Raw genomic sequence first — 24000 nt, 5'->3', positions numbered from 1 at the left:
TGCAATTATATATTCAAATAATGGCAAAGACAAATCATATATTTCTTTAAAATTATTTAATTTATTAAAAATATTTTGCGTCGTATTGGGAGAATATACGATGAATATTTATAAGTAATTTAAATTTAAAGGAAATAATTTCACTTGCATAATTATATACAAATTATATTTTTTTCATTCAATATGCAATATATTCCTTATTATTACGTTGATAAATACTTTTAGTAATATTTATAATAGGTAAATTGTTAAATTCAATATTATCAATTGGCGATACATTGCGTTTAAACGACGAATTGGTCGCTGCGCAATTAAATCACTCATTGGATTACAAAACGTTTCGTCAGCGCTGACAATGCCTGTGGTATATCGAGTTTGCGAAATGGGTTAAGTGCACGAGCGACCAGTTTCATTCGCCTGATATAAAAACAATTAAATCGCCCACGTCGCCCACGTGTACACGTATTTCGAGGGAAAAATTGATATTCCGAAACATCTATCCACTTTGCGATGGACGGCGGCCTGATGATGAAATCCGAGATTTCAATGTTCAATCAAACTGCAAATGTACCCGACTCAAAATTTCGTTAAGCCTCGACATATATCGTCAGTCGCGTTACCGATGTTATACAGTTCGGATTAAAAAATTTTTACCCCGGTGCGGAGTGAATCAATTCCTATCATAAAGATCTCTTCTATCTTTCGTCTCGTCATATCGATCGTATGCGCATTATGTATGTATGTATGCACATACGAATGCGTATGTAGTTACATCTTTACATGTCGATCGTACGTAGCTCATCGACGTGGTCTTGGAAACATAAAATAATCGAGCGGACAATTTACATCATTTTACATCATGGATAAAAAAATACACGAAGAAAATGCGAAAAAAATATTGGAAGACGAAAAGTTTCAAAAAGATGATACTGAAAAAGAATACACATATGATGATGATTCTTTCGAAGTGGAACAATCTTTCGAAGAAGAGAAAGAGAAAGAGGAAAAGGAAGAACCTTACGAGGAGACAGACTGGGAAAAAGTAGAAGAGAAATTGTGTAGGTTATAATTTATGAAATAATCTGACAAGTAACAACAATTTTGATAAATATATATTTTACATAGCACATATCTGTGCTATGAGTGATCGGATTATATGTTAATTAAATTGTGTTTTTTATTTTTTCCGATATTTACAATAAATTAAACATAAAAGATAAAAAAATATTGCAGTTATAATGCATATTATTTTCCTATGTTTAACGTAAATAATTATTATTTTTTGGATTTGTGTGTAAATTTAACATATTTTGCTTTATTTATTTAAAAATATATATTCTCTGGAAATATGTGCGCTGTTAAAAGTATACAACACGCTGCATTGCCAAGAAGAATGTCGATAATGTCGAATATACCAATATTGAAACTTTGTAATGAATGGGTTAAAATTATATACCGAACGAGAAGATCGATGATGCGTATCGGATACGCGTGTTGGATGGAAGTACGCACTGTGTTAACAATGAAACATAAACTTAGTCGACCATAAATACGTTCAAATATAAATGACGCGATTTAAAGCAGCGAGTTCGGATAATAAAAGAGATTATAATTTTATTTTATTTAAATATATGAATCCTGCAAATCTGATAAATATGTCGCAATTTTTATATCTAGATAACTTGTTAAAATATAATGACTATCTTTATTATTTTAATTAATCCCCGTTATTTTAAATATCAGCAATCAAAAAGCTCTTAACATTTTGTTATAACAGCATTATTAATTTATTTAATAAATGAAGAACGCGCGCGCGTGTACGTGTATTACTATATATATTATTTTAAAGATTCAAGATTGTGATTACGCTTTTGTATATGTGTATCTCATTAGCCTTTACTTTCTAAAAATCGAATTATTTTTATCTGCTTCATTATCCTCTCAGCCATTCAAGATTGGGAGAAGGAGGCGAAGAAGAAAGTTCGTATAGAAATAGATGATCCGATGGGAAAACGGAGAACTATCTACGATCTCGCTTCCTCTGCACCGTCAGTAAGCGACATTTGGAAATTTGACACAGCGCAGATAGCCGCAGAACCGAAGAAGAAAATTCGATATTCCGTGTCAATGGTGAATATTTGCACTGTAACAGCAATTTATTCTATTTTCGAAATTTCATATCGTCTTTAATTGAATTGTTATATTAAATATAGAATATTATGGAGAATTATACATGAATAGAAATTCATTGTTGCAAGTTCCAGATATTTCTCTAATTAAACATTCATTATTTACGTCGAGCGTCCTGATATCCCATATCTCTCTAATTTCTATTAGAAAAAGTCTGCTTTTATATATATTATGTATAGAAAAAAGAAAAAATATATCTTTATTAAATTACAATTGTTTGTTTCCATCTCAGGGAATGTCGGGAATAGCAAGAATCGATTTGTCGCCGCTGACGCAAAAGATCGTTGGCTGTGTCATTGGCGAGAATGTCACCACGGAATATCCATGGGTATACGTTAGAAAGAATATCATTGAGGATAATATAGATCTGCATTCCGAGAGCAGTGACTTCCTACCGGTAAAAGACGAGATTCAAGAATATCCTGACGAACAGATTCTCATCGGCTACGCACCGTCTGTTTCCGAAGAGGCCCAGTTCTACATTGTTCTCACCGAAGAAAGTAAAGATGCAATAATAAAGTCTATACAAACTCAAAGAGAAGATCATGAGAATCGCGTGAGATATGCAATCTACAAACCTCTCGGCCGATGGTTGGATTTAGGAAGCGGTGCCGAGGTCGATGCCTGTGTCGTCAAAAATACGAGACCGCTATTCGAGATCGAGGTTTGCATAATATTAATTGTAGTCTGTTTAAAGAATCACAAAATTCTATTTCTTGGACGTCAAGTACAGTCAGTTGGATAATATTAAAGAATTATACTCCAATCACACAATCTACTATTTCCAACCTTAAATAAAATTAATTTAAAAGATTTTTTAATTATAAGAAACTAAACGATAAATATTTTAACAAATAGTGTAATGAAAGAATTAAATAATGTAGTATTTAAGTTAGTCTAATTTATTATTTTAAGAACTTAAAAAAGTTATTTTTAGAATTGTGAAAATTAATACATATATCTGGATTAATTTTTTCAACTTTTCAAAAACAGGTGGATTGGAAAAAACACTAATGTATTGAATTATTTACTTGTGCACAATTATAAAAAAAATGTTATTAAATTAAAAACAAAAATTGATAGAAAATGGAAAAATAATTTTTAAGTTCGAGTATATTAAAGCAAACTACAAAAATATCAACAGTTCCCAACTCGAATATATCTTTACGCTAACGTAGTTATCGTCGACTTGCGACTTTTCACTCTGCCTTCGCCGAACTTTCTGCTCGTGATTTGCATATCTATTCGACCAAGCTCAAATTCGCATCGTGTAACGTATTGGGAATTTTTGAAAATTTTTATTACCTTCCGACAGCACACAATACAGTATGCGCTAACTAATGCGCGTGACTTGCGCGTGTGCAGAACATGGATATTGATAGCTTGCGTATGTTAACTCCAATCCACAGTATTAAAGCGATTACCGTAAATTTCTACTAATCCCGTCTATAAATACTGCTCCAGTGAATCGACAATAATAGTATACAGCGGCAAATTTATAAATTGTAATAAATTATTTATTAATCATTTTATCTTGTTTTTGATTGAGTGCAAGAAGTAATTCATAAATCCCGCAATACTAGCATTATTTATTTGATTATTTGTTCATCAATTATTTGATTACTTGTGAGATATGTTGCGCATCGTCGATAACGATCGTATCTTTTGCATTTAATTATTATCAGGTAACGTCTACAGCCGATTTACTGAATATACCGATAAATCTGATGGACAGGAAGGCGGGAGATCAGAAGGATGGCTATATCGAGTTGCTACCGTACCGGCAAATATTAGAAAATGTATGGCGTAAATTGGTAAGCAGGGCCACGCAAGTGATGCCAATCGTACAGCACAACGAGGCGCAAACGACGCCATCGATACCCGTCAATTCCTGGTACCAATATCTGTACGAATATGAGACAGTCGATTTGTCTACCTACACCGAAGACAAGATAGAGTCCTTTAAGGATTTTCTGAAACGTTATACCGACGACATGTGCGACCAAGTAATATGTTACAAATAATATTCCTCGATTTTTTAAATAAGATTTTATATAATACGAAACTTTATTGGATAAAACTCAATTTAATTAAGATATTAGTTATCAAAATATTTAAGATTTTTTTAAAGTAAGCTTATAATGGGATTAGCAATTATATCTCTGATACATCTACAATGCCCTTTTTAGATTTTAATGAATTCCACATGGGATATATATACGAACGATTATGTAAATTTGGTGCGTAATGAGAAGGATACGCAGGCACCAGTACCGATAGGTTACAAAGAACATCAGAGCTACTATGACGGAAAAATTATCGTGGATAAAGTTATCAACGATTTCTGCTGGCATCCGTTTTGGACCGGAACGGCGATAGCTACTTATACACAACATGCTAAGAGCGAGCATCTGATCGGTCCCAAAATTTATGACGAGGTCTATCAATCGCCGCAGATTATTTCTCGAGTTTATTTTCATCTATATATTGCTCCTAAAATTGCTCTACATTGACTAATTTTAATGAAAAATTTATTGCTAATGTAAAATATATTTTTTTATTAATATAAACGCGCACGTGCAGCGCATTTAAATATATTTGCTCAAAGTAGCACATTTTTCTCAGGTATTTTTAGCTTGCGAAGGCAATAATCGAGTACTAATATGGTCCTTCACTGACTGTTTGTCGCCTAAACTGATCCTTGAATGTTCGCGTGAAGTAACGTCTATTGGTGTTTGCCCTCTCGATGGTAGCATCATCGTAGGTGGTTGTAAAAATGGCCAGGTAATTTTTATCAATCACGCTTATTTTTCTTTCTTCTCTCTCAAAATACCCTATTTTTTAGATACTTTTTCTTGCTATTTAAGATAGACAGAGAAAAAAGTTCTTCTCACAAACAATATAGAATAGCACATTTTAAGCCGACGTAGCAAATGTCATTATTTATTATATGTATAGCAAGAAAAAATTTGTAGAAAATATTAATTTTACTTGTTAGAAAAATTTTGCTAAGAATTATTTATTAACTATAAATTGTTTTGCTGCAATAATAAAATTTACTAAAGTTAGCTTAGCAATAAATTCGTATTTTTATGAGCAAATTTATTCGACAAAATTTAGTTTTGCCGTTATATTAAATAATTAAATTATGATATCAAAGTTTATTTACTTTAACATCAAAAATATGCTATGACCTAGATACATTTAAACATACACATATACAATGATGATTTAAGATAATAAAATATTTTTTACTTATATGTCTGACAAAACGATATTTCATCAAGAAAAATATGGATGTTTTTATAAATATTTAAATTTATAAATATTGTTGGGTAATGTAATAATAGAATTACAAAGAATAGAAAAAGAATTCGAGAAGTAATATCCGATAGCAAATATAATGCTAATAAACACTTACCCCAACAATTCCCTGTCTCGATTATAACCTATCGCTGCGATCCCTCGATGCCTCGCGTTTTAACTACTCACGAAACATTCGTAAACAACTTCCTTCGACGGTAATCCGATCGTAACACGATCGATATCAGTCACGAATATCGAAAAAACACATCACGGTCGCACGTACATCGCGTACATCCTCGCGATTTGGCGCGCTTTTGACCGACGTGAAAATTCGAGAAGCGACACGCACGTCCGTCGATCGTGACGGACGTGAACAAAGCAAATATCGTATGCATGAGGATCACCTGTCCTCGTTAATTCGTAGTGGCTGTCCCTCGCTGCTCCTCTTGTCACGATGCCTCTCGATGCTTTGGATATTAGATGGCACTCGCTTGTCGGTCGAGCAAATACCACGAAACGCGCGTAACGGAAGGTGGGACGCGAAGCGACGAACATCAGTTATGAATGTTAGGAGACGCGTTAATTACGACGCCCGCGCAACAATTAATATGCATGTCGATCGCCCGTCACTAAATTCGGCACTACCGACATCCGTTGGTACACGATATTCGCCCGAGATGAACGAAAAGACGCATAAAATCACCGTAACCGTGGACTGTGCACGCGCGCGGTAACGTCAAGCGCGAAGTGAGCGGTTTCAGTTCGTCGTCCAACTTGACGCGTTCACACGACACTGTGAAATTATCTTATAGCGTTTTCGAATGAACGGGTTAACCCAACCCGGTTCAATTAATCACTATATCTTACTATGAATTCAAGCCTTTTATTAGCAGAGACGATGTAATGACGTCATTAATCGCTCTGCTACAGTCGAAAACTCTATTAGCGTCGCGATGTTTTACCGAAATACGTAGATTGTCTAATAATAATTAATAATAATTGAATCAATATCGAATTTCGAGCCACTCAATATTCTCTTTTGGAGAAATTTGCGCAAACGCACATGCTATAAAAAGGAATCGTCGTGAATGTTAAAATGATGGAACGGTGGAACGAAACATGTAGAACGAGGACAAAAACATCTCCTCTCTCGCTCGGTCAGCGCTTAACACACAGGGCATCTCTAGGTATATGTATAAGCTCTATGATAAATATCGATAGACACTATTAATCGCGTATGAACTAAATTAATGCCTCGAGACAATCGCCAAATTTGACACTTTCCACATATTTATTTCTATGTATGCATGTACATATATATATATATATGTGATATTGGCCTGGGATAGGGAAAAAGACTGCGAGAACACGAAACGACAATCTGCGATGCGAAATGAGCAGCGATTCCGAAATTCTATCAGCTAATCCGTTTAACCTCGCGATTCACGCGACGCGGCAAAGTTCACAAGAGAAATACAATATCTTATTAAGAATCTTAATTTAAGATATTAATAAGACTATTAAGCTCGTTAAAATAATTAGGTTATAAGAAAAAGTTGAATCGTTCGAGTAACTCGATATTGTTGTTTGTCACAATGCGGAAAACAACATCGTAATAGCTGCAAATTCAAATAATTTTTTTTTTTTATTTTGACATAATCGCATAATCCGCGTTTATTTTTGTCATTTAAAAAATATTAATTGCTTTATTATAAAAAAAGATATTAATTTTTATTTAATATTGTATTTGCAGATATATATTGATTTATGTCTCAAATTTTATTAATAATTCTATTTATTTTTTGATATTGAAAGATCAAGCAAATTCTCTTGATTATTCAATATATTTTGTGAACTAAATTTAGCAAGTTTTGGATAAAAAGAAGTCGATGAATAAACATATAGAAAACTTGTTACTACGATCATGAAATTTTCAAAAGTCTGGAGTGCGATGAAACGAGATAAAAAGGACAGCAGTAAAATCTACTCGTATTGTTATAGTAGATCGCCATCTGGCACATTCCTGGCAAAATCGAGCGGGTGGAGTCAGTGGTAACGCAGACGGGCGCTCAAGCGAAGTACAGCATCGCGATGAGGAGCCTGATGACGTGGATGTACGAGACGACGGTAACGTCGCTGATCAGTCCAGTGGCGATGTCCTCGCTCAAATACAGCCAGAAGGCGAGCATCACCCAGATAATCTGGATGCCCTCGCACCATAAGATCAATAAAAACGGCCGAATCTCATCCTTGCCGGACGACACGTCTTTGAACGATCTGAGTTGTCAGTGCGTAACTGCCAGCGAGGATGGCACAATTGCCTTCTGGGATCTTAAGTAAGTACAATCCTTAGTCTATCCAGGTTTAATAATTTGTTATTTAATATACGTATATCTCTTGAAGTATCTTAGAATATAATACATTTTTCTTTTTTATTTTTTGTTAAGTCTTAAATTGGAAAAAAAATCTTTTAAAAGTATGTAGAAAACAACAATTATAACGACAAATTTTTTTTTTTTTTTTTTTGCGTATATACATATATGTGTATATATATTTATATATATGTACATATGTTCTAAATGTGCATTAGATAGTAGCACTTATCTCGGATTATTATGCATATATCATAATGGAAAAATGTATTACGCGCGCGAAACATTTTCTATAAGTATAATCTATGATTATTTAATAATGAAGATTAAGAAAATGGTTTTTCATCCTTATTCATTACCAAATTGGAGAATAACTTCTTTTATTTCAGAATTAATAGAACTTTCAGAGAAAATCCTATAAACTTCCTGTATACTTTTATAAAACAGAAAACAATTTATATATATTTATGTATATAGAAACTTGCATGTATTATTTTTAGCTATTACGAAATATATATTTTAATAATTTTTTACTTTTAGGATTTATCATATATTTATAAGAGAGAGCATATTATTAATAATCTTGCAGAAATTGGAAAAGATATGAATATTCTTGTCACGTTGCTCACAAATAATTTTCTCAATTAAGGATTAAGATTAATAAAAATTTTAAACATACCATTCAGATTGTCATATTAAATCAATATTAATTCATTGAATATATTTTGGTCTAAACTACGACATTGCTCAACTTGCAAAAGTAAAGATATGAAATATTCAAGAAATATTTCCAACACTGACAAAAAGGAGATTATTTACTTTATCTTTCACTTTTGCGACTTTTTAGTATCGTCGCTCAGGCGAATATGTCATGTCGTTTTTCTTAAAAAATGCAAGAACAATCTACATGGCTGTGGCTAGCGTCAGGCGACCAGTAACCGATTGGTAACCATGGGAAAGGTTCCCAGTCGTATCTCTCGAGACTGGAAGTTAGCGACTTTGAATGTTCCACGAGGGCGAAACTTGTCGCAAGCTAAACGTTAAAGAGCGAACACCGCCACCGTTCGACTTGCCTTTCGAGTCCTTCTCTCCGGACACGAGACGACGATTCGCCTTCCGCTTTCATCCCATCCCCGTGCCAATCCTTCCCAAGAAACTCCCCCGATCTGCGGAACCGTAATGGTTCTGCGACTTGACTTGCTGCTGCTCCTCGTGATTCCTCCGAAGTTGGCGTTTATATGGTCCGAAAATGGATAGACCATTTCTCTATAATCGTTGATCGGTATTCAACCCTCGCTCCTAATCCTTCCCGCGTCCTTTACCATTCGAAGTAGTCCTCAGAATCTGTCAACTACCTCCTTGCCCTCGTCGTTCTCTGTGTGCGACCATTGGGGTGCGAGAGAGAGTCGCTCTTCATTTCGGTTGTGCCACAATGACTATGTAGACGATCGCACACTAGAGAATTGTTTCCTTGCTTGGTACAAAATTGGTACGATATTGGTATGAAATTGGTACGAGGTTATCTCATTCTCAACGCTTTACTGAAGGAAAGAAATATACCATAAAATTGCGCTGACGGAAATAAATCTTTCTATCCGAATAAAACATTATATACATTCCTATTTATATACATTCCTATAATAAATTTAAACTGTAGTCCATCGACTGTTAAAACTTTGTCTTTTATGCATGCTACTTGATTCACACACATATATAAAAAAGATACACACATACTTAAACGATAAAATACACACATTGTATAAAAAAATAAACACTATAATTTTCTAACAACTACTCGCATTTTAATGTTATTTCATTATCAACAATGAGATGACGTTAAAATATATTTTATTTCTGATGAAAAACACATAATGCCCTATAAAAGATGGCGACCTTCGGAAAAGGACATTCGACAAGTTCATAGACGAAAGAAAAAGACACAACCAGATATCCAGAAATCGATGACGCGGCTCGAGTCGCCCTTTAAGATTCTCGATCGCGTCTTGAAGCCCGATTACATCCTCGTGATTCAATATCCGGATGAGAGCCGGCAGCTCGTGATAACGACGCTCAGCATGTACAATCCGAAGTTTCACAAGGACCAAGTCGAACCGTTCCCGGTGAGAGACGACATCACAATTAGAAAGTACTATAGACCCATAATCGAGAAGCCGGACTACGTCATGGAGCCAGAGTTGCTCGTCGGAACCGTCGAAGGTGAATGGCGATTCGATTTCCTGCCGTATCCACATATATAGACACGACACGATTATATTCCCAAGTTTATTAGTATTAATACAATTTAAATCCCACTAATTAAACATGCCATTAATTGTGCTCAAAATTCACCTATAAGTAAGATCAATTTAATTCAATAATATATCGACGGCATAAAGCGAGTTAAAGCGTAAACTGTGGCAACAGGTGATTTCGGTTGCATAACGTGGACCGGCTACGAATTCGCCACTGACGTGAACGTGAATCGCGAAACGGCACAATGGCTCTGGATAAAAAGGATGCACGACGGGCCGGTAACACACTCGGTTAGATCCAATTATTACCATCATGTGGTGGTCACGATAGGCGGCAAGATCTTCGCCATATGGAGGGACGATTTCGGTGAGCCGCTCGTTTGGAAGAAGTCCAACATCAGGTGGGTGAGAGTAATTAGCGGAGTAAAGCAAACCGGACACTTTTGCCTCCGCGTCAAAGTAAACGCTCGGGCACTAAGTGATTTTCGTCGTGTACACGAAGAGGGAAGTTGCTTGTTGTGTTAATAGATGAAGTGCAAAAGAGAGAAAGAGTTAAAACAAGCACGGACGTGGGGTTGCAAGCTGAGAAATTATTCTTGCAAGAGAGAAGCGTCGATAGCGCGAGAATGAGCAAAACATGGTCATGAATATACATAAACGCGGCACGACAGGCCTTTTATTAGCGATAAAAATAACGATCAATCCCTCCCCCTCTTGCATTCTCGCGCGATAAATTGCCACAATGCACAGTGTGTAATTGTAATGTAGCATTTCGTATTGCCCAGCACAAACTCGCTCGCGCTTCACGTTCTGCGCATAGTTTTCGACGAATCGAACTTTCTATATGATCTGCATGACAATACGAGCATAACTTACAACGCGCTCGCGTACTATTACTAGTCTGTTAATGAAAACTATTTTCGATATATGGCTACGTACATGCATATGCGATCGCAAGAGTCATTATCGAACATTGTCAAATTGAAATTCTCGCGATTTTAAACGTTTATGAGAATTTTTTCATCTAATGTTTAACTCATAAATCAATTTCTAATATATAATTATTATAATAAAAATAAATAACAATATTAATTATATAAAATAACAAGAGCGCGACTATCATCTCTATAGTCGCTTTTTACAAAAATAGATACACGGCGTGTTCTTGGGGAATTTTACGTCCGACCATTTTGATTTTGGGAAGAATGGATGGAACCATAGAAATGTGGGATTTGGTACTCAAGAGCCATGAGCCGAGTTTGGTACAAAGTTTGTCCGGACGGATAATTACAGGCATCTATACGCACGAGCTGCCGCTCGAGCCGCAATGTGTCGGTTTTTGCGATTTCAACGGTTCTCTAAGAATGTTCACGGCACCGCGTGTCTTATTGACGTACGATGTGAGCGATGTCGAGTGGATGAAAAAATTCATCGATCGACAGGTCCAAAGGGTAAGATCATAAAAAGAGAGGCGCCGACATATACACTGCAAGTAATATCGATTAGATTGTATGATTAAATGTCTGAGCGAAAATATCTTTGAAAAGCTTATTTTTAAAAAAGCAAATGTACATATTTTTATAGAAAGTATTATATATAATTATTATATATAATTATTACGTTGCAGCAAATATTGTAAAAGTAATTATAATTAATTCTTTATAATTTTTTATTAATTACAAGCAATGATATGTGTGTAATATCTTTTAATGCGTTTGACGTAACATACAAAACAAAACGCGATTGAATCTCCGCGCGATTCATAAAACTTTATATTTCTATAGAGAAGAAAATATATCCGATCTGAATTCGTGATTGTAAAAAAAAAGATCTTTGTTCTGTTGTTTTGTGATTCGCCGTAAATTCTACTGTCTCAACTGGCAATAAAATTTCTTTATTTTTTCTACATTCATAAACGATTTTCTATTTCCGCGTATGATCAGATAAGCGAGTTTAAAGCCTGGCAGGAAACGTGGCGCGAAACAAATCCTGAGGAGATGAAGAAAAAGCTGGGCGAAATAGCAGAGGTGAAAAAACGTTTGGAGACCGAGGAGCGGATTAAAATCGACACGATCGAAGCAACGCTTCGCGCAACTACACCTACGAGGACCACAGTACGATTTGACATGCTACATGCTCATAAATAATTCGATGACATTCGTTTTTTATTTATATATAACACACTCCAGGCAGCAATCTGCGCTACAGAATCAAGTCCCAATCGAATGTTTATAGTTACGTGAATAATAGTATCCCCCGTGAATTCTCGGTGATATATTTAATCAAACACATCTGGAGCGAAAAAGAAAAAAATTAGTCTCTATCTCTCTATTAAATTAATTTTGCGCTATTCACAGCGCCGGAAACCCTGGCAGTTTCTCGAAGAAGCCAAGGAACGATGGATGTCAATAGAAGTAAAGCGCATGCAACGACTGATCCTGGAGAAAAAAGGGCTAAGGAAGGACGTCCTCGAGAGGCAGCGCGCTCCCGTTCTTAGATTGCGGCAAGAGGAGAGGACAAAGAAGCGCAAGATACGCGAGATCCTGAACCTACAGGACAGAATCTTTGAGGAAGCTGTCGTATTTCTCTTTCCAGAGCAGCATCAGGAGCGCAGGGAAACTTTGTTGCCCCCTTTGCCAGTTTCTGCGACCGATAGACGCTTAACGATCGACGAGTTCATTAAGAAGGAAACCACTTTTCGAAAAGAAGTACGTCAAGGAAATCAATTAATCTCGTGGAAATCCTTCGCAAATAATTAATGCAAAATTCTTCTACGTAAATAGTAGCGTACGCTTAAATTAAATGTAAATTGTGATGCAAAGCATGAATAATGATGAAATATCGATACGCAAAGATGATTATACATATTGCAGAGATATTTCTGAAACTATTACATTACAAATTCCTCTCCGGAAAATAAATCCGTCTGTCGCTTATATATTTTATTTATTTACAGATAAAAACAAAAATGGCAAAGCAATTTCAACTGATCGATATTTTGTCAACCTAGTACTTTTTATACATATTATATGTGTGTATTATTTTTTGTACACTTATATTTTTTCCAAGATGTTTTGTTTAGAGATTATTTTACATCTTGTATATTGAAAATTTTATATATTGAAATATCGTGTGTTTAATTATAAGTTAACGACGTCTTTAGATACTAATTGTTCTTTCCGTTGAAAGGAGGTTTTTACCGATCCGGAGGAAGAAATTATATACAATTTTCTGGAAGTGCAAGCTGAAGCTCTAGCTAAATTAAAGAGCACGCCTTTCGAACGCACGTTCGACTGGCGCAAAGTACTCGCGCGAGAAAAGTCGAGGAGAAGATCGATGGACATCGAACTCAAGAAGTTAAACAAGCTGAAGAAGACGGCAAAGTAGACGATGCTGTGAACGATGCATCACGACTTACCTGCAACGCGATACAAGAGGTACGCATTAAAGGTACATTTCCATTTTACATTTTGAGCTTGTGTTCTTTCGTTTCTCAGATACAGATTTGTGAACTTTTACGCGATTACAGATTTTTATAAAAATATTTTTTTTGTTAGATTTGTCTGAAAATGCAGCACAGAAGATTAATTTAATATATGAGACACAGTAATTTCTGTATTAGCTTGGTTTTTAGTTATAGTCGACGGTAGAAATTTTGATGTGCATTAATAATTTGTAGATAATCAAAAATTAGATAATACTACGTTTATTATAGTCTATTATAGTAACATTATTCTACGAATCAGATGGCTACAATCATATTTCTTTATAGACCCGTAGCTTTTGATTCTAAAATTGCATTTATGATTCCATTTGCGATAATGCATGGTCTTATTTAATATAACTATGCCGTTGGAAAATGAAACGTGAGTACCGTGTATTCTCTTTTGCGGTGCCATATATACTACATTTATTTAAAGGGGTTCCTTGTAATCCCTTTAATCAGAATTGTGCTCGCAACTAAAACGGGCACCTATGAAACGCAAGTTCGCAAATATTTATAATGTGATTTTACGAAGTTTACCAAATGTAAAATTATCGTAACAAGGAAATGAGATACTCTGGTCAATATTCTTATCGCGATATTTAAAGGAGAGGACAATGAATATGTATTTTCACACATATCATATTATATATACCACCCCGGATATCGTAGCATCTAATGTGCATGTCATTGTGGTAATTGAATATGTCGATAAACAGGAGAAATACATGACAGCAAAGAAAATGGAACGTATGTAAGAAATAAAAGTAGAATATGTCTGTCAACATCTCTCTACATGCGTTATATTAGATTGTTACACATGAAAATTCAGTTTGCGTATCAACAATCTTAAAGTGATTTAAAGAAAACATTTTAAATTGAGTTTAATTGCAATTAATTTTATTCCTCACACATTTCTTCCATTCCACATATAGAGAACGATTGAATAATACTTATATATAGTAATTAGTACTTACGAAATAATTATAGTAATTGGATATCACATGAAGAGAAATGTGGCAGTTAAGAAAGACTAACGATCTTCGCTTCGACGCAAAGGCATGTCTGAAAGCGAAAGAGACGAAAGGGTGGAAAAGTGGAGGATAGATGGGTAGGTAGGTCGGCAGCACTCGGCGATTTTTCATAATTAAAGCGAATTAAAACTCGGCAGTGGGACCGTAAATGAATTTGAAATTTCAAACTAGCTGCGCTCTCTCCTCCACTTATCCACCACACTTTGCCTTTTCTTTGTCATTTCTTCTCGCCGTAAACGGATCTGCGAGAATCCGAGTTGCGAGCAACTTGTATATAGCAGGTTTACCTGCTTCTATTTCCCCAGAGTAACACACTCCTCCCGATTTAATTTACTGCAATATCCACTCTTTGACGGCGCGGAATGATATTCTTTCACAGGGAGCGTCCAAACACAGATTGAGATGCTTGAATACTACTCAGATATCGAGATCAAAGTAGATCGCACTACGCGTAGAGATTCAAAAACAACATTTATAATTGCCGACAAAACAAGTTTTGGCGTTACATAAAAGCTTACATCACTATTGTGCAAATAAAAAAATTGGCTTGCGCTAATGAAAAAAAAAAAAAAAAAAAAAAAAATCCATGCGCACAAAAAATATTCCCGAATAACAATGCTGCGCGATATTTTTTTCGATATTTTTGCAACTTTCTCTCTTTCTTCCTCTTTTTCTCTCTGCCTTTCTATGCAGCTTTTTACAGAACTACTCATACGCAAAATAGCTGAGTTTCGTAGCGGTGCATTCTGTATGTTTGAAACACTGTTAGTGACAGAACAAATGTCTAAAAAGCAAGACTGGTTTTTGAGACAAAGGTTTTTGAAAATATAATAGTTTTGTATGGTAAAGGCAAATTATATAATTATTCAAAATAGCGCAGCTATTTACAAGTAAAGTAAGTATGTTTGCGTGCATTTCTTTAATAATAATAACGACAGCGTCAAAATTATACTAGGACGGGAGATTAGATATGTCTTCAACGAACAATGAGAAATGGAGTGAACGAAATAAACGAATGCGAGTCGAGAGAATGGATTAATAAATAGCAATGTAATATCATCGAAATATAGAAGGATCGAAAGAGTGCAACTGCCGGCGCATCGCAAGTTTCCGAAACTATCCGGGACCCTTTGCAACTGACTGCCGTCTTATTGCCCAAGTTCGGAACATCCCAGGAGACAGAGATTCTTACTTGCGTGCAAGTGTTTCTCTATTTTTCTCGCTCTGTCACTTTTTTGGAATTTGCTTTGTCCCAAACGATCAAAGTTTCCCTGGACCGGTCATGAACAATATGCGCCACACGGGACGATCGTTTCCCGGGACCTTTCTCCCGCGTGCGCTTTCTTTCGGATCGTTTATCCAACTGAGAATCATCGACGATGCGAAACATTCGCTCGCTAGTTCGCTAACTTTACATTCAAATAATCCATTCTCTGCGCGTTTGAACAATTAGATATATGACAGTCTATTGCACTCGAAAAGCAAGTTGTGCGAACGAGCGAAGAATCGGGAAGAGAAGGTAGCCGAATATGGTGGTTGATTACAAAAGTTGTTCATCCATTACAACGATCAAGAGCGCTGTATGCAACTGCGATGATGAATTGGTCAATGCATCACACCGCTCTCGGCTCGATTACGAATGAGTATGCATATGCTCCATTTCTTTAGATGTCATGCTACTTGTCCAGTTATACACGGGTTACATGTTTCCATTATTTCCACTGACCCATTTGTACTCGTAGAGATATATCGTAAGAATTTCGAGATATTCTATTAAATTTATTTATATACGTATATCATAAAATATGTAATATCTTAAAAATCTTCTCTCAAAATTTTTCTTTGACATAAGAAATTTATTTCAAATTTGTTACAATATCTATCGCGCGGATAATTAAGAGCAGATATATTCTGACATAAATTTCATATAATTGTATAATATTATAAAATATATACTTTTCGTGATTAAATTAGAAGCTTTAGCTCGCTACATTTATCTCGAAAGATAAATTAATCCAATAAAAGAAGGTAACTTTGCGACAAAGTAATTATTACTTTAACACGTAACGTTAAATTAAAAGAATTAGAGATGCCATTTTATCTTTATCTTTATTTAAACTTTATCTTTTTTTTTTTGCACTACAATTGATTTTTGCTGCACGCAATGTTTTATATTTCTGCACGAAACGTAAAAATGCAAAAGAGTTTTTTTCAGTATATATATATATCTTGCCCGGTTTTAGAAATATTTCGGCCGTTATGCTGTTTTCGCAAACGCAACTGCATAAGTCACTCGCTTTCGATCGCACCTAAAAACGAGCGTGCCGATGGACGTGGGAAAAAAAGCGTTTTCTTCCGTCGCGCCGTAATATCGACGCTGACAGCGCGATGACGCGCGACACTTTTAATTCTCTACCAATTAATCTCTCGCGAATCCACGAATTAGTTCCGGCTCGGAACCACAGCTGTCCATGGATTTGGAGGACGTGAGAGGAGGCTTTTCGTCGATACCGTCGGGGTTCAACGCGAGTGATAACGAGGATCGTAAAATTTCTACGGTGAACGATGGGCACGTCGATTATTGACGCAGCTGGGATTTGCTTGATACCAAAATCCGGTGTAAAAACGATCGATCGTTCTGTTCACTTCGCATCCAGCATTTACTTCGTGGATCAATTTTTAACGATACTCGCCGCAAATCGGTAACGCGAGACAGTAACCTGTCACCACAAGAGAAAAAAAAAAAATATCGTCAATCGCTCCACGAATTGTATCGATTTTTTTCGATATTTTTTATTTTTATGAATTCTACAGGGTGCAAAATACACATCATTAACACATCTAAATATCATAAAAACAAAACATTTTATAAAAAAATGTTTCGGACAAAAGTATTATGGTAAGATTATCGAAAACTAAATATTTTACGAGATATTTTATATTTTATATATTTCATATCAAAATATATGTCAGATTAAGATATAAAATAACTCGAAAAATACTTAATGAAAAAATATTTTATTATAGTGTTTTGAAAAGATCTCAAGAAGAGCTATAGGAATATACAATAAAAAATAAAGGTTTCCATTTAAAAAAATTAAGTTGACGTTCAAAACGTCCACCAAATTAAAAATAAATAATGCTATTTTCTTCCCCCTCAAAAGCAAACTTTTGTCTGAAACATTTTTTTTTAATAAAATGCTTCGTTTTTATGATATTTAGATGGGTCAATTTAAATACCGCATCATGTATATTGCAGAAACAATCTTTCTTGGAAATACTTGTGTGTGATAAGCCGTTCTATCAATACCTACCAAAATCCTAAATATATTTAATTTCTTTCCTTGCAAACGGGAATTAATTTAAAAAAATTGATTATATCTTATCTGTAGAATTTTTTAAATTTGTATATTAAATATTTATATTACACTTTTTCTGTCTTGTGTCACATATTGTATAATATATTAGAACCAACCAAAAAAAAAAAAAAAATTGATTATTAGATATATCTAATATAATTATTAGATATATATATGCTAAATATACTGTTATGTTCTAATTATTAATTTGATGTCACTCTTACTTAACTACAAAAACGCTATTTTATTTTCATTTTCCCTGAATAAAAATACGGTGAATTAACCAGACGCTGAACGTTCCTATATTGACATAAGATGCGGTATTAAACGGTATTATCATCATGGGTCATTCGCACGGGTCATTAATATTTCATACGTAACGTACAGCAATTAACCTTCCAAAATTCTCTATATATATATATATAGCGATTTATAAGATAAATTAATAAAGAGGGATTAAGGAGTCGCGGTCTCTCATCCGCGCAATCGACCACGGAAAAAATTAAGAACCCATCCCATCTGTAGCCCCGCAGATTTCCATGATTCCCTTAAATACAATCAGTCCGCACAATTTGTCTTGCGCTTGACAACATGAAGCGGATCGTCGCCGGGATAAGTTATTAGGTACACATTCAACGTCATCCCCTTAATAACCGTCGCTATGTAATATGAATCATTAATATACGGGTAAAACACATGCGACCAATTATATCGAGAAAATTACATATCTATAATATTACGCCAATAAAAGAATAAAAATAGTGATATATTGAAAAAAAACATATACTTTCGCTGTAACATCAGACTTGGAATATTCGATTAAAACACTATCTGTTAAGTCGCCTGAACAAATAACGAATATCGGACGATGAATTTATTATGAGTGTAAAAGCTGCAACATCGTCTACGTGTTTTGCGCAAACATATTACGTCATGTTGATCCTTCGTTCGAACGTGACATGATTTGTATTTCGAAGCAACCTAATTAATCATGTAAACGCGAAAGACATCATTTAAAAAGGCGATATCGAACGCGCTTTTAAATAAGATGAATGTCAGATTTACGAGAGTGGTGAGCGCGATATTTTAGCGATAGCGGACTACCTCATTTTTTCATTGTCTCTATTAACTACAGGCGTAGCCCGGGAATTTATAACTCGGGGGGAGAAGAAGACGAGCCGCGATGAGGAGAGAAGGCTGGGCTGCTTGCTCGGCGACATCTTTTTTCTTAATTCATTTGCCGGGGATTATTCATCAGCCATTACGGCGCTAACGAAACGCAAAACGGCGAAAAACCGAGAAGGGAGGAGAGGGAAAGCAAAGTATGCCATCGTGATTGCCTTTCTACATTTCGAATGGGAATCTTACGGTAAGCGGACTCGCGACTTTGACGAAAGGAGGAAGAAGTGTAAGAAGAAGAAATGGGGGGAAAAGGGAGGAAGAGAAATAGAAGAAGGACCTTTCGAATTGTTAATGCACGAGGAGCTGCCACGACTTCTTTCCATTAACTTTAGTAACTATGGTAGCTAAAAAGATGTACCGCGCCCAAAGAGAGAACCATCTTTTTCCTTCCCTTCATCTTCCTTTTTCATCCTCACGATCTCGTGACATTCCCCTACCATTCTTACTTCTATCCTCGTTATCCTTAATCTTGTTTGCACGGCAACTCGTGCCAAGAACGTTAGATAGGACGATACGATATCACGAAAGACCATCTGCGTCGCTGCACTCGATCGGCGTTGCATTGCTAATGCAATAAAGTTGGGAAGAAGAGTACTCTTCGAGTCGATTCTAACGGCAGAGAAAGTGTTGTACGCTATACTCTCGTTTGCAATTCGTTTTACTGCATGTACGTGATGTTTCCGCAACGGAATTGACACTTGTAAACAATGAACAACGATGCTGATGACAAATATTAAAAAACACAAGGAATTCTTGTATGATATATCTTGTAGTATAACATATCCCTTGAAAATATTATAATGAATAATAATAAATATCTTTAGTTATATAAGAGAAATGTTAATTATAATAATTATAATAATTATATAATCTATAATTAATTATATAATAAATATGTTTAAAATATAGTATATATTCTCGTTTTTCACATAGTATATATTAAAGACTAATAATATTTTCGTATTAATTAATAATCATTTAACACTTTTTATCTACCTTCTGATTTTTAAATTAAATTCATCGCAGTTCTCAATTGACCAAAAAATTCAGCGAATTTGCTCGCATCACCTCCATATATTCATCTTTTTAAAACTTAATCGCTCGAAAATACATACGACGTCGCACACGAAACGTCGGTGCGTGAACGACACCGGTAACATTCGTACTCCGGTAACGGCAGTCTCGCGGAATCCAAACGGAAGGATAGTACATCTCGCGAGGACATACGATAGCTTTGGTATCCGCAGCTGTGACAACAGGACAACGGGTCCGACACGAGAAGGACGAGCGGCTGGCGCGCAATGCGTCCGGCATCGTTGAATTTCAAATCGCGTCGCCAGTCGTCTTCGTCGTAGATACACCGGGCCGTTCTTCCAACATACGAACATGAGGTATCCGAAGAGAAGGAAAAAGTGGCTTACAACGACAGAGTGCGCGAGAGAGAAGGGAAATTTACATGCAACAAGAAAAAGAGGTACGGATCGGCCGAGAAAGCAGATCCAGGAGTGAATCCTAACTTTCCCGGAATCTAATATTTTTTTCAAGCTCTCCTTGACAACATCGGTGCATGGAGCTGTAACTAACTGTGCATCGAGATACTTATCGCAAGAATATAAAATTGCGCTTTTTTTCTCATCCTTATTTTATATCAGAAATGAAAAGCTATTGCGCTGCAATTTTATGCATTCGAAGCAGAACAAACACGTGTGAGCCAAACTTTTTTACTCCAGAGTAATATAATATAAAATAGAGTCAAAATAATATAATATAAAAGTTTCAAATATTTATATATATATACTTTCAAACACAATTATTTCATCAGATCCCTTGACAGTTGGCAGCATAAAACTCAATTTTCAGTAGTTATTTTTGTGCAGATCCGCCCCTGGGCAGACCGAAGAAGGAAAGAAAGATGAAGAGTTTAAAAGAAGAGTGCGGCGAAAAAGAGTAGAGTTCAAGGGGCGCGGAAAAAAAAGAGAAAAAAAAACTAAATTTTCATCGGCTACCGCCTGTCGGCGTCGCGCTTGGGAAACAATGAGACGGAATTACAACGTGCGGTCTTGCCCGTCGTCTCTTAGCCCGCCATTGTTTCGTGACATGAATTCACAAGTAAATTTCCCCGAGCTGCACGCGTTATTAGCCGTGTGTCGAGTAAGAAACATGTTATTAAAAATAAAAATAAGTAGAGATACAAGGTATCCTCTAATTGTACATGCGTTCCTCCAAAAAATTTTTATAGAAAATTTAATTTAAAAAATTTTATTGAAATTTTAAAAATCTGGTTTTTTTTTTCTCTTGCTTTTCTTTTAGTTATCTATCTCATTAATTTCATAAAGTTGTTTTAAACGACGTTATAAATGATTCCCATTTTTACGGCTCATTTAATAATATAGCTCATTTATTCGAGTATCGCTCTAAAACATTAAAGTTAGGTATACTCGTATAACGAGATATAATACGCATCTCAGTCATAACATTCGCGGCACCAAGTCAAATCGTACCATCTCTTCCGTGGATACGGGGGATTTCGCCCGAGAACCGTCGACGCGAAACGTTTAACCGTCGTCTCTCCTACGCGTCCCTTAGGGACGAACAAACAGAAGGAACTGAAATTCTCCCTCGACAGCACTTCTCTTTTCTTTTTGCGAAAAACGCGTCGAAAAAGCGCGGTCGAGTCGGTTTCCTGTTTTCTTATGAGTTTCTCCATAACAGAGCCAGAAGTAAGAGAGGGTGTATCCAGGAGCCGTCGTGTTCGTTTTTTCCCTGTTTTTCACGAATTTGCCCTTTAAACCGCACGTATATAAATCGTCGTGATAAATTTTTTGTTAATTCACGAGCGTTGAAACGCGGGCCGATTTTTGCCGGTTAAAGTGTCCTGAAAAAATTGCGACGTAGCCAAACATAGAATTTCGCGTGACGAAATTAGCGAAAAGGTCAGATTAAGTCAAAATATAATCAATTATTCAAAAAACAAATTAACATCATAAAAATAAAGAGTAAAATCAGAGCAGCAAGATCATTTCGAGATAAAAGTGCATTTTATGCTTTTTTATAAGATCCTCAAATATCAAAAAAAATTTTTTTTTTTTTTGTGTTGTGTGCAGAACATCTGTCAAACACATTGATCATTGATTGTGGCAATTATCACACATAATACATTTTAATCGCGTTCTGCTTTCCGGTTGTTGTTATATACGGCAGGATATTTATCGCTGTATTAAATTAGAGAGAAATACGTGTTATATCAATTATCAATTAATATCTAGATAAATAGATGGAAATAGAGAAAATCTCAACTGCATTTAGAGCACAGTATTTCGAAAAATGCGAGAAAACCCCAAGATTAACACTGTACGCTCCGACGTGACGTGCGTGATGTGTATCAGATACTTTTCGTCCTCTAAAGATTAATTTCATTCCATTTTTGAATTTTTCATATTAATCAATATATTTAAAAATCGCTTGCATTTCTCTAATAATATATAAACTTTAATATGAATAGCGACAGAAAATTATCGAAACAATATTATTTTCTCGTGTAGAAGATACACGACTCTTGATAGAGTTTCACGCATTAACTCGATGACATGCGATTTACTGGTTTGTATCAGGTTTGGATGCCGATCCCGATCACACCGGAGGCGCGATGCCTATTTCGCGAGACGCAAATGCTAAATGCCGTTTTGGACGAAATAGATCCGCTCAAATCTATCGGCGAATCCTCGCGTCTCATTGCATTCCTATTTGCTGAATTAGGCGGAATATTAAACGGGGCACTCGCAGCAGCTGCCCCGTCGACCGTCGATGTCGACTTACGGGTACTCCGGGGAATTTGAGGGGGCCCTATCTCGGTGCCCTCCTCCCCCACTTCCCTCATTCGCGTCGTGCAGCAGCCCGGGGCGACGTGGGTAGTGAACACGTGAGTATGTGTATGTGCGAGTGTATGTGTATATATGTGTGTGCAGCAATTTATCGGTTACCTAACGGGATGGCTATCGGTTATCGCTAATCGACGATCGCTCGGCCTTATTCGATTACACGCTAATCACTGGCTCGACCCGATCGATTACGGCTAGTCTGCCGCTTCCGATCGTCCTATATCGGCGCCCCCGGCGCCACGTGAAGATAAAGGGTGGAGGAATAAATATGTTCACCGGCCAAAAAAAAAACCTACACCGGCCGTGTGTCCCCTTTCACGTTTAACCCTTTAACCCTTCTAATGCCGAGAAGAGTAATGAAATTATGCCAGAATAATTTTTCCGCCGCCTTAATCAAGTAAATCACTTTTCTGTCAGTCTCAAGTCTCATGCACTGAGACGTATCAAATAGGTTTTAATATGTGTGTTTGAAAGTAGTATATATATAACTTTATACGGCAATATTAGAACTTATTCAATTGAAATTATAATACAATTAAAAAATATTATTTTTATATTGTTACTCTACTTCAAATTATATACTTTTTCTCAAATAATTAGCAAAATAATATTTGCAAATCATTTATTGTAAGAATCTTTATCGAACTAATAATTCAAAAAACATTTAAGAATTGTCTAACTAATCATTTATGAAAAAAATCTTTATTATATTTCCAAAATTAATAAAAACTTGGTTTTGTCGAGAAAGTACCAATTCAAACTTCATATTTGTATGGTACATTCTCTTAAAAGAGATACATGCGTGTTACACAAAGTTTGCCGCAAAGTTCAACGCAAAGTTTATCCATTTTTAATATTTTTGTACATAAACGCGAGTAAAAGAAACATTTATTTGTTATTAAATAATTTTATTATTATAATTATTTATCAATTTATTTATTTA

General features: G+C 35.5%; 1 protein-coding gene across 1 annotated transcript; it reads left to right on the top strand.

Moving 5' to 3' along the window:
- Positions 1 to 859: 859 nt before the first annotated feature.
- Positions 860 to 14571, top strand: LOC115234913 (WD repeat-containing protein 63-like). The gene is given in 14 exon segments (XM_029806308.1): positions 860 to 1058; positions 1946 to 2130; positions 2423 to 2854; positions 3876 to 4196; positions 4380 to 4628; positions 4816 to 4974; positions 7501 to 7832; positions 9754 to 10085; positions 10293 to 10521; positions 11271 to 11571; positions 12064 to 12234; positions 12478 to 12770; positions 13255 to 13496; positions 13499 to 14571. Coding segments are annotated over 14 exon segments (3606 nt in total). The 3' UTR covers positions 13660 to 14571.
- The last annotated feature ends 9429 nt before the right edge of the window (positions 14572 to 24000 follow it).

Source organism: Formica exsecta, unplaced genomic scaffold (genome assembly GCF_003651465.1).
Source record: "Formica exsecta isolate Colony F162 unplaced genomic scaffold, ASM365146v1 scaffold21, whole genome shotgun sequence".
NCBI classification, from domain to species: domain Eukaryota; kingdom Metazoa; phylum Arthropoda; class Insecta; order Hymenoptera; family Formicidae; genus Formica; species Formica exsecta.
This window is presented reverse-complemented; position numbering and strand designations above follow the sequence as displayed.